At 41.5% G+C, this 12,673-nt stretch overlaps 1 protein-coding gene across 3 annotated transcripts in view; it reads left to right on the top strand.

The window, feature by feature from the left end:
• Nucleotides 1-12,673, top strand: part of TSNARE1 (t-SNARE domain containing 1) — a 469,351-nt gene that overhangs the window by 284,278 nt on the left and 172,400 nt on the right. For all 3 annotated transcript variants that reach the window (XM_063174900.1, XM_063174910.1, XM_063174890.1), the window contains exon 11: nucleotides 1,669-1,741. In XM_063174900.1, the coding sequence (XP_063030970.1) occupies nucleotides 1,669-1,741 (73 nt within the window). The remainder of the gene's footprint in view (nucleotides 1-1,668; nucleotides 1,742-12,673) is intronic.

Here is a 12,673-nt window from a genome sequence, read left to right as displayed (position 1 = left end):
CAGCCATCCCAGAGCACAGGCTGCGAAAAAATCCCAGAGCAAAAGCTGTGAGAAATCATAATAAAGCAAAAGAGATTTTGTCCAGGCAGTTCTGAAACTTCTCATTATCCTGCTCTGATTTTGTTACTAATAAATTCAATTAATATCTGTCTGTTTTACCCATGATGATATTTGGAGGGTGAGGTATCCTGGCCCTAATTTATGAACCCTTCATTATATTTTCAGCCCTCTGTTTACTCACAGAGGGGAGTATTACAGCGACCTGGTGAGGTCTTCAGGTGAGAGAAGGAGGAGAATCTTGTTTGATGATCAGAAGGCTGGATTTATTGATATATGATATATAATACATTATTACTATACTTATAGGAATAAAGAGAGAAGTTGCCGAGCTGCTAAGCTAAGAATAGAATAGAAAGAATGAATAACAGAGAATCTGTCCCCGAGCTGGTCCTGTGATTGGCCCTTAATTGTACACATGGAACATGAACCAATCACAGGTGCATCCTATTGCATTTCACAGCAGCTGATAATCATTGTTTACATTCTCTTCTGGGGCCTCTGCTTCCCAGAAGATGCACAAATCCCAAAGAAAGGATTTCTATGAAAAAATGTCTGCGACAGGGGAGTGGTAGAGCAGATTGTGTGGGTGCCTGTCATCCAGCCACGCTCAAACAACTCTCAGGGTTCCATGGACTCACAGTTTGCCAGACAGTCTGTGGAATCTCCATTCTTGGGGACACACAAGCCATGCCCTGATCACCCTACTTTAGTTGTCTGCTCTGAAAATGGCTTTTGGGCAAAATAATTTCCAAAGGTTCCTGCCCATTTCAATGTTTCTATGATTCTCTGACTAGTAAGGCTGAAAAAAAAAAAATAAACATCCTTTTTTAGAGTCTTTTTGTCTGCTCTGGTAGTGCTGCCTTACTGGTAGTGCATTTAGCAGCGTCTATATTATTATGTCTATTATTGCTAAACTAATTCTTTTTACAAGACTCAGTGTCATATGATGTCAACATATGCTCCCATTTGCTCTTTTATATGGTAAGTGTTCAGAAATGAAGGAAACAAACCCATGAGTAATTTGCTGTGTTTTCACAGAGAAAATTTCAGAGCTGAATGCAGTTACTTTTTTTTTTTTTTAACTACTTGAAAACATATAAATGAATCAGTTCATCAAGCAGCTCTTTCCTTATTGCCCTACCAATAAGGTAATTTCAAATTCAGGGAGTTTTTGATTGTATCCATCAGTTTATGAATAGCATCAGATGGATGCTGTGCTGAGAGATGGCCTCTTTTTGTGTAGGAGAAAACAATCTGAGAGGAATGGCCTGCATCAACAATAACTTTTGTAGAAAGGGAAGGGTTTGCCACTGTTGTTTTTCCTTAGTCCTCCACGACCCTGAAAAGCAAGCATAAAATGTGATCATTCCACTTGCTCCTCTCACAAAGCTGGAGTCAGCTGCCTGACTTAGATCCAGCAAACCATGGATCTAATTCCATAAGGGAATTTTTTCTATGGGAGCATTATAACTTCCCCTTTTACTTCTACACCACTGAAGAATTCAGGGTTTGTGTTTTTCTTTGCCAATCTGGACTGTGGAACGTGCCTTTTGTACTTGGATATCCCCCATTCCTGGGTAATGGTAATTAGGATTTCTGTCTTTCCAGAGTGACATGTTGGATGTGAACCAGATCATCAAAGACCTGGCCTCCATGGTGCACGAGCAAGGAGACACAATAGGTAGGTGTCACATGAAAATTATGGGCTTTATTATCCTCTTCCACCATTCCAACATGATCTTGTCCCTCACCAGCAGCCCTTTGTTCATTTTCCCTGTGTTTTGAGCATTTTGTACATCCAGAGATGTCTGGATCTGACAAGCTGCCCTGTGCAATAAGGTTCTTATGTTATGGACAGTTTGCTGGTATATTTAGCATAAAATAGAATTCACAGGGAGATGAATCCATTCCCTTTTGACTGCAAAAAAGGAAGCTGGAGAGTGTATAACATTAACGGGAAAGGGATCCAATTCTTCCTTTCTACCTGGAACTGTAATAAAAAAAACAACAGTAGTGGCAATTATTATGATGATTATTGATGAAATTAGGGAAAATTAAGGAGCTTTTTTGTTTCCAAATAGAATTTTCATTCCACATAGCAGGGTGTGTCTAATTAAATTTAGAGAAGCCTCAAGATGTACCCATATAAAGTCTGAAGTTTCTGCCCATTAGTTGATCTCCTCTTGTTCTGCAGCTACCAATGACTAGGAAAAAATTGGGTGGAGAAAACTGGGAAAAGAGATGAGAGTCACTCCTAGTCCTATCTTTGGGAGATGAGAGTCGCTCCTAGTCCTATCTTTGGGAGATGAGAGTCGCTCCTAGTCCTATCTTTATCTTCACTCCCAGCCCATCACTGGGAGCCACCGGTTCTTGTTAACAAAGAGAAAATGCACTTTAGATCATTTCTCTCTGACTTTAGTCACTGCTCTTTTCTGCTGATGTGAAGAAAAAGCAGACTATTTTTTTCTCTATCTCTTGTTTTTTATATGCCCAATAATAATATGTGGTACTTCTGAAACAATTGTCCACTTCCAAAATTGGGAGCTAATTGTCCTAAAGGCTGGTTGAGGGACCTAAACTCCAGAGCAGCAGGATTTATGGGGATATTTCTCACCTAAAGGCTCAGCTGGAATTCTCAGTGGTGCTCCTGGGAGCAGAAGCAAGTCCTGAGACAGCCATATGCAGATTTTAAGAGCAGAAATTCTTCTCTGCTGCTTGTTAACCACTCTGGATTTCTTTACTGGTTCATATCTCTGCAAATTTCCATTACCATAAGATACTTCCTTTTACACTAAAATGAGTGATCTACACCCCTCTGAGAAACACCACTCAGGTTCACAGGGGCAGAAAAAAAAGAAAAAAATCAAAATTATATTTAAAATCAGAGTTTTTGTATATTTTCTTTTTTTCTTCTTCTTTTCTTTTTTTTTTTTTTTCTCTTGATGCTGTTTTGAAAGCTTATTTTTTTGCATGGATAACTTTGGAGCCTGATTCATCTCTAAAAGCACATCAGATGCTAATGCCTTGAGGGACATGACAACATACATCAGCTAGCTTCAAGATCCTCACAACTCCTTTTCTTCAGGCAATATTTATTACTTTAAGACTTTACCCATGCATAGAAGCCATCCCAGTATTAACTTCCCTGTGAGAGGCTGTTAGACTAAGTAGGACATTTTGTCTTTGAGCCAGCATAAGGTTTTTGTGGGTTTTTTGTTGTTCCTCTCTTACACTTCAGCAGATTTTTAACAGTTTTTTTAAGGACTATCTTTTAATCCTGACAGGCAATCAAGGTATCTTCCCAAGCAATTGCTGGAGGGTCCCACCGTTTATCTTGTGACATTCATATTGCACAAAGTAAGGGAGATAAAGAATCAGGAGGCAAGAGATGCTGAAACCCCCACAGTGAAAATTCCATGATGACAAGAGACAGCTCTCTTGGCACTTGTTTCATTTTTTTTAGTCCATTCCTCTGACATGCATGGAATGAAAGCTCTGTGTGTGCTTGTCTAGGAAACTCAGGGAAAATACAAAACCAGGGAATATGAGATAAGATGAGCAAAATACTCCCAGAGAAAATCCCTCTTTGGTTCACCTGAGCTGGGGAGAATTGTGGGGAAGAGTGTGTCTGGTCTGTGCATGGCACAGGCAGAGTATCTCTTGCTTCTTACAAAAATTGAAAAGAAGTTTTTTTTGGCATGTGGGCCATTTCCTTAATGAACACTCTGATAACACTGGGAGAGCAATTTCTGTCATGCAGGGAAGAAATAGAATGCAGACTTGGGAGAGGATAGCTCTCTTATTTTGTGTCTTCTGCAAACAAACTCTGTGCCCAAGTTCCTGGTCATGGCATCTCTTTGATACAAATATTTAATTATAAATCACCATATCAGTGAGCCCAAACCTGTGAAACCAAAACAAGCCAATGGCCTGGGTTAGGTGGGAATCAGCAGAATTTCCCCAACAGAATCCTGTAGGAGCTCTTGGCAAAAACATCCCAGTGCTGCTTCATCACATTGGGCTGCTGGTGGGGGCAAAGAGGGCAAGGAGGAGGATACTAACAGGAGAAAACCATAACTGGCTGTAAAATTAGTGTTGGTGACATGGTTGGGGTTCAATGGGACCCTGCGTGGGGATTTTCAGCTGCTCTGGAGAAATGGGATCCAGCACACAAGGAGAATTTTAGTAATGGTGGGAGAGGGAGGGTGTGACCAGCAGTCCTGTGGGAGCAGAGGAGAGAATTGCTGGAAAAAGGGTATGGGGTGGTGTGGCAGGAAAAATTCCCAAAGCCACCAAAAAGAGGTGTGAGCAGGGAAGTGCCTACCAGGCACCACCATCATGGACAAAAATCCCAAATCCTCTGCAGGAGCTGAGCACTCTGAGGTGCTAAATGCACAAAGTATCAGGAATAAACATGAGGTGTTAGAGATCTGTGTGAAGTTGCAGGGCTACAGTTTTGTTGGGATCATGGAGATGGGTTGGCCCCTTGATGAAGTGTTGCCTTGGAGGGATGAAGTCTCTTTTAGGAAGGGCGGGGTAGGAAAATGAGGAGGAAGAGTTGCCCTTTGTAGAGAGAGCAGCTGGAGTGCATGGGATGCTCCCTGGGGATGGATGAGAAGCTGATGGAAATGTTATGGGTCAGGATTAAAAGGAGGACAGGCAGAATGGATGAGCCCCTCTGCAGACAGACAGGAACAGCCTCACCTTTTCAGATTCTGGTCCTCATGGTGGATTTCAGCCACCCCAGTATCAACTGGAAGGACAACACAGCAGGGCATAAATCTTCCAGAAGGTTCTGGCATGCATTGAGGACAGCTTTGGGGATCTGATATACAAATTGCAAGATCTCCAGATGGCCAGCAGAGGTTCATCTCCAATAAATTTTACTGTCATGGCAGCAGTAGGATTCTAAAGCTAAAGCATCCAAGGATTCAAGGCTTGGAACTGTAAGAAGTAAATTCTGTTGGAGGTGGTTGCAAAAGCAACAATCACTCCTTTCCATGCTCCTAGATGGCCACTCAGCTGAGCTGTAAGTTCCCCAAAAGTCTGAAATATTCCCAGTATTTCCCACTGAGCATCTCTATTTTATATTTGCGAGCTTGTACTTTGATTGGTGGCACTGGGATGTGTATGCAGACTTCCATGGAATCAGTTTTGTGTCTGCTGTTAGGGAGAAGAGAATCCTTAAATCCTCACTTCCTCTGAAGAAAGTGTCAACAACACAGCAGCCAATATTTGTATTGGAAGCTGATGAAAGCAAGTGCATATTTGTCCAATTTGTAGGCTTCTGTTTGTCTTGTAAGTGAGAAGAAAGTTGACCTGAATAGGAGTTAATGCTATTTTTTTTTTTTTTTGCCCATGGCAAAAGGAAATTATCTGTGTTTTAGAAAGGCTGTTTTTCCATGCCACCTGTGTATGGAACTTTAATAGTTACGCCAAAATAACACTCAAAACCTACACCTCTTATCAAAACTGCTCCAATTCAACTTCCACCACTTCTATCACTGTTTACAGCTCCATTGCATTTCACAAAGCCACAAGGAAAGACCCACATTGTTCTGAAAACATTTCACACTTTTAAAAGCATCACATTTCTGACTCTTGAGCAGTTTTGGAACCAAGCTTTGTGTATCTGTATCCTTCCCTAAAATGGGAAAAGATCCCAAGCTCACACAGTCACCACCTATTTTAATATCACAAGAACAGCAACACAGGAAGGAATTTACCACTTCTTAGAGGAATTTACCTCTTTGTCCAAAATGAATGTACACAAATCTATATTGCACAGCAAATCTCACTGGCTGAAAGAACCATGGAATCATAGGAGAATTTGGGTTGGAAGGGACCTTAAAGATCGACCACTTCCAACCCCTGCCATAGGCAGGGACATCTTCCACTATCCCAGGTTGCTCTGAGCCACATCCAGCCTGGCCTTGGACAGTTCCAGGGATGGGGCTTTTTTGGGAAACCACAAGTTCTCTGGGAAACCTGTGCCAGGGCCTCCCCACCCTCACAAGGAAGAATTTCTTCCTGCTAGACCTACTCTATTTCAGTTTTAATCTATTCCCTCTTGTCCTGTAACTCCAGGCTCTTGTAAATAATCTCTCTCCATCTTTCTTGCAGGCTCCTTTCAGGTATTTGAAGGCCACAATTAGATTGGTAAAACCCTTCTCTTTTCCAGTTTGAACAGTTCCAATTGTCTCAGCCTTTCCTCTTAGGAGAGGTGCTCCATCTCTCTAATTAACTTGGTGGCCTCCTCAGAACAGATCAATGTCCTACTGTGTCAAGCTTAAGATTTCCTCAGACTTTGTTTTTAGACCAATACTTATCCAGACTTAGATGTTGGTGTTACCTGGCTTTCACTTCACTTCAGTCTTGAAGTCCGGACTTTTTATATCTAAAAATAACTGGGTGAAAAAAATTCTTAACATGATCTAAAGTCGATGGTCCTTCACTTAACAAACATCTCTGCCTGGTATCTGTCAGGCTGGAGCCCAGAGACCTGGAAAAAGAAGTAAAAACATGGCAGCTGTTGCTTTTCTTTGGTCAGGAGGAGCTTCTTGATGGGTCCATGAGTTCAGCCCTTGAGTGATGCTGCCATTCCCCGAAGTGCCACATTGTCACTTATTACCTAGTGATGATAACAATGGCAATGCACTTCCTTCAAAGGAAAAGGTATTTGCATGAATGCAAATGGGTTGCTTATTTTGTAAGCTTTGAAATGCAGGGAGAATTTTTCAGTTTGGGGTTTGCTTTTCTTTTTAATTTTTTAATATTTTTTTCCTGTGAAATCAAGTCCAATCAGGCCTTTCTGGCCTGAAAGCTGGTTCGACATGTAAACACTGTCAAGAGGGCCCATCAGCACGTCCTCCTCCAGTCTGACTGCCTGGATGGCACAGCCAGGAGTCTCTTGTCAGACTGCAAACTGAGCTGGGAAATCATTCAACTGGATCCTTAACTAAACCCTCCCGAGTTATGTGCCTCAGTTGTGACATCTGCAGAAAATGAACACATCTCGAGAACCCCAGATACCTGAATTTAACAGCTTTAATATCTCTGATCAGTTGAATGTGGCCTGAAAAGTCTCTCATTTGGTTGAGATCCCTAGTGATCTCAGAGGAAGCTGTTATGGGAATGTTAAATGTACATTTATGGTAAATGTACATTTGTGTTCTTATTGGTTCCTGATGGATTGGTAAATCTTCTCTTAGCTGTGTTGCTTTCAGCCACTTGGTGAGACCCAGAGTAAAGTGTCAGTACAGAGCAGAGCCCATGACAGAAGGGTACACTGCGGTGTTCCTGAATCTATTCCACTTCCCACCTCTTTGTCCACCTTCAGTTTATTCCCTGTCATCAGCTATGTTTCTGCTAAGTCTAACAAAGCCTGATTGCAAACCACCTCAGCTGCTGAAATTGTATGGTTTTATTATCCTTATGGTGTTATTATCCTTAATTACCTTGTAGGCAACAATTTCAATGACGTGGTCAGTGGGTCACTGGCACAGAGTGACAATTTGAAGGACACGGTCAGTGGGTCACTGGCACAGAGTGACAATTTGAAGGACATGGTCAGTGGGTCGCTGGCACAGGTTGCCCAGAGAAGCTGTGGCTGCCCCACACCCCTGCAGGTTTTCCAGGCCAGGTTGGATGGGTCTCTGACCAACCTGGTCTAGTGGAAGGTGTCCCATGGCAGAGGGTTAGAACGAGATGATCTCTAAGGCATCTTCTAAGCCAAATCATTCTGTGATTCCATGGTGTGTTCTATCCCACTCACTTTGCCCTGTTTACCTGGACTGCAGCAGTGGGGGCCTTCACTGAAGCTCTCTGGACAGGGCTGGACATGCTCAGTCTCATGTGAGGCACTGGTGGGTGACCTCTGCTGTGACAAAGTTTTTGGAGCCATGTGTGGGCTACTATGATCTCTGACCAACTAATTTTACTGGAGATTACAAGCAACACAAAAATTGCGTGAGCTTTTGTGCTTGTCTCCTCCTGTTGCTATCTGTGAGTGTGATTTTTGTGTCCTCCTTTGCGCGGGGACTCTTACACTCAGCTCTTGTGCTGGCGGTGCTGCTAAGGCAGCCCATGCTGGTTTACAAGGAGAAGAGTGATGGGCAACTCTACACTTGCAAATTTTCTAACGCCTGAAGATCTGTCTGCTGTGTTTATTTCTGTGTTTGACCCTCATAATGTGATTGGGCTGGTATAATTACAGTTAATGAGCCAGCTAATTTTGTACAAGAAGCAAAGCTCTTCCTTCCACGAGGTTTATTGCCACCCGTAGGATCCTTCTCACATCAATTTATCCAAAGCAGTTTTTTGGGGAAGTTAGAACTGCCGTGGTCTCAGTTTCTAATAATGCTGCAATTGAGCAGTAAATGTCAGAAAGGCAGAAGCTGCTCAGGTGGGTGGTTTATTTCTGCTGGGAGGTGCAATTCTCTGCCAGACTGTTTGGGAAACGTGGCTTGAGCAGTTTAAGTAAATCAAACGAGCCATGTAAAGCAAAAGAGGTCAAGCGAGTTGTAAATATCAGTGACCTTACTTGGTAGGTAAAATATATGATCTTTCCAAGACAGCAAGCAGATATAAAATATATTTATTTCTATGAATCCACACCCCTACCAACCTTATTATTCTGGTGACAAACTCAGAGTGAAACTACTTTCATCAGCAACAGGACTTGATAACTCAGCTGTGGGATGGAAAGTGAGTTTTGTGTTAATTATAGACAAAAACAGACTTCTGAAAAATGCTGCACACAAATGAAAGGAAGGGATTTATCCAAACTTTCAATTCACAAGCTGGATTTGGAAAAAAAAAATGGTCTTGACTTCTTTTTTATTGTAAATTTAAAAAAATATATTTTAGGGTTTTTTTAAACATGGATGTCTTACGGAATTAAAAAAAAAAAATTGTATTGAGTGTAAATCACAAGGGAAAGGTTGCCAAGAGAAGTTATGGACTCCCCATCCCTGGAAGAGTTCAAGGCCAGGTTGGACAGGGCTTGAAGAAACCTGGAATAGTGAAAGATGTCCCTGCCCGTGGCAGGGGGTTGCAACAAGATGATTTTCAGACTCCTTCCAATTCAAACCAGCCCATGATTCTCTGATTCTGTGAAAAGAAAGGGTGTGCTACAGGCAACTCTCTGGAATTTCCCTTTCAAAGCTATTTGAGCTGTTTTGCCCTATAAATTACTTTCAAAGATTATTTGGGGAATAAAAAAAATCTGACGCACCCCTAAATTACTTCACAAAAAAACCCCTCATGTTGAAATAACTTTTTTTAATCAGCAAAGGAAAGAAATAGGGAAAAAACATTAATCAGGGGTGTTGTTGTGATATTATAGCCTCAAATGTGCTAATTTTGTGGGTTTAAAGGATTGATTATCCCAGGCCATGTCAGAGCATCCTGTGGGAATTGAGGAGCCCTTGGATGGGTGACCGAGAGTGTGCAGTGGTCACTGGGTCCAGGACCTGCACCCTTAGGACACTGCTCATGTGCTCACCCTTCTTCTGTGGCAAACATCAGGAATTTGAGGTCACTTTTCTCTGTAAGAAAGAACATAAATTGCTTTGCAGCTGCCAGACTGAAAATATTTCTTCACTCTGCCATTCAGCACCGAGCAGGTGATAGGAGGTGCCTCATTCTCTTACAGGATGTGTTGTTTTCCAACAGGAAAATGTTTTAAATTTAAATCTCTGGGAGATGTATCCTGGCAGGCATGGCAAACCCCTGGCAGGGCAGTACCATTTTTCAGCACATCCATATGCAGCAGATATTTGACATTTCCAAGATGCATTTCAAGGACAGTATAAATCATTCAGGAGAAAAAGTGCTGTGAATTTATGCTGGTGTTTGGCCATTGCCCTGTAGCCACTTTTATTCATTCAGACCAAGGGGTTTGGGCTGTTGGCTGAAAAAAACACCAACAGTAAGAGCTGGTTGTGACATTTTAGGGTACTTTAAATACTCTTTCCAGGCCTGCCTGGAAAATGGTGCTGGGTGGTTGTTCAGTGCCTCAGTCCTTCCTCTCAGGGCTGTGATTTGTTGTGTGGCAGAATTAGAGCTCTGCTAAAATCGGATGGGAAGGTAAGTTCTATCTGCCTTTTTTTGGAAGCAATAACCACAGCTCCTGATGACTCACAGTGCTGAAAATTGTATTTTCTTGCACCAATTTAAGCCAGTGTGACCCATTTAGCCTGAATTTAACATACGAGCACATTTATTTTATAAATCCTCTCGTGTGCAGAATTTACAACTCGATGTTTACATTGAAGTTTGCAAATTACTAACCCTGAGCCATTTTAAACTTTGCTCTGGAAGAATTGTCATGGTTTTCCTTCCCTTTAACAGCCACAGTTCTGTCTTCACTAAGCCTGAGGGCCTTTTGTTCCTGGAATGACACTTAAAACTTTCCAAGTACATGGCAATTCAAATGGGCAAAATTCATTTTCATGCTGAAAGCAATTTCCCTCCAAACTTGGCTTTTAATTAGGAAAGAAACCTCTATGCATTACCAAAATACTCCTTTTTTAAATTTTTTCTTCTTCTTTTTATTGTGCCTCTCAGTGTGCTATATTGATTATTTTTAGCCAGAAGTTGTAGCCATAAAAGAGGGTTAAGCTTATTAAAGTGCTAAAAATAAAAGCATACTATGAAAACCTGAAGGGGCCCATTTTGGTTACTGCCAAGTGGGAGCATTTAAAAATTCTCATTCATGAGCTCTCACTTTCCTGTCTTTAAAGTGATTTAGCTGAAATTCTGCCTTGTGAAACCAATCCATTGTTGCTGCTGTAAAAATCCAGGCCATGTGAGTGATTCCTTGAAAGATTAGGGCATCACTCCCACTCCAGCCAGTGTCAATCCAGCAATTTCCCATATAAGAAATGGTCATCAGAAGGGCTTGATCTCAGGACACAGATAAATAGCTGGAATTGAAAGATACCTCTTGTGGTCATCATTATTTCCATCTCTGTGTGATGAGTGTGTCATAAAATCATAAAAAACTGAATCTGAGGCTTGGCTAGCTCTGTCACTTTCACTACTGCTATTGCAAGACTGTGTTTTAGATGAAAAATTACAAATATTTTCCTAATTCTCTGATGTGTTTGGTTACAAACACCATCTGCTTTGGTGCAGCCCTATCCCTGAGTTTATCAAAATGTCGACTGCATCCCCTTTGGATTTTTGTTCTCAAATTGTAAAATAAATTTGTCACCAGAGTCTGAAGGCAGAAAGCTGTTGTGGGATTCACTTTCTTTGAGAAATTCTGGACCCAGGGCTGGATTATCTCATCTGTTTGGGAACAAACTCACTGTCCCTTCATGCCAAAGGGAAAGGAAAAGGCAGATCCCTCCAGCAGGTTTTTTTCAGCCTGCTGAGGACCCTGCCATCCTTTTTTCTCCGTCCCAAGTGAGGTACTTTGTGAAGGAGCCTGAAAGTGGCCAAGGCGATGCTGTGAACCATCACTTGTTCAGCAAAGATTCACTGAAATATCTATCAGTGACATATTCATCATTGACTTATTAACATCATTGAATTATTGCTTATTTCTCTGTGATTTCAGCCAAATTCTCTTTCCTCTCCTCGCTTCCCTGTGTTAATCAGCAGAAGTATCTGCTTAAATTGCTTTACATATTTATGTCTCATTATTGTAGAGTTTTAGAGCTGGTTTGGTGGGGTTTTTTGTTTGTCTTAGTTTTTCCCCTGTGCCTCAGGATTACAAGTTGCTTCAAAAAATAGGATTTAAATGGGAGCTTTACTTATTCCAAGGCTGGTATTCCACCACTGGCAGAAGGAGTGAGCAGAAGTAATTCCACCAGGGTCCAGGCTCCCTCTGTGACTTGCCATCAACTCACCCAGGACATGGAGCACATCCTTCTTACCTGGGAAAAACAGAGATGATGTTCTCAAAAGCTCTGCCCAACGTGTGGTTCTCCCATTCTAGGGAGCACTAAGCGGGTGTGCATAGTGTTTAATTTTATCTAACAAAGGCAAATCTCCTCAGGCCTCCCTGCAGGCAGAGGAAAGTGTTGGGTTCCTCTGGGGGGCCTTTTAAGGGAGCTAAATTAAGCTGCTTCTATGATTTCCTCCTTCCCCAGGAGATGTGCAGACAGATTACTCTTGTTTTTGAAGGATATATTTAATACATTTCTCCTCTGTAGCTCCTTTCTGCCTAAATGATTCATTTTCTGAGGCCAATCAGCCTTTAAGAGATGTTGAGCAGTGAAGGGTGTCTGCACTAAGATCCCAAGGAACTTTATACATGACCAAATTCTGTTACATTGATTAGGCACTTGGGGTTTTGCTCTTTTTCTCTTTTGTTTGTGGGTTTTTTTTTCCTTTTCTTTGCTTTTCTAAAAATGGATTTTATTTTAAGTGCATAATTACCTTAACGGACTTTAACACTGTTTCATTTAAAAATGGCAAAAATGTGAATGCAAGCACTTTCCACAAATTATCTGAAAGCCCTCATTTCTTTGTCCACCACAAAAGTGGCAAGATTAATTCCTGTTCTTTCCTTTAGAACCTTAAAGAATAAATTGCTTTAATCTTTTGTGGCATGTCTTTATCCAACTCCTTATACTTTTAATTGAAGAATTTCAGTTGATTT

This window comes from Melospiza melodia, chromosome 1 (assembly GCF_035770615.1).
Source record: "Melospiza melodia melodia isolate bMelMel2 chromosome 1, bMelMel2.pri, whole genome shotgun sequence".
NCBI lineage: Eukaryota > Metazoa > Chordata > Aves > Passeriformes > Passerellidae > Melospiza > Melospiza melodia.
This window is presented reverse-complemented; position numbering and strand designations above follow the sequence as displayed.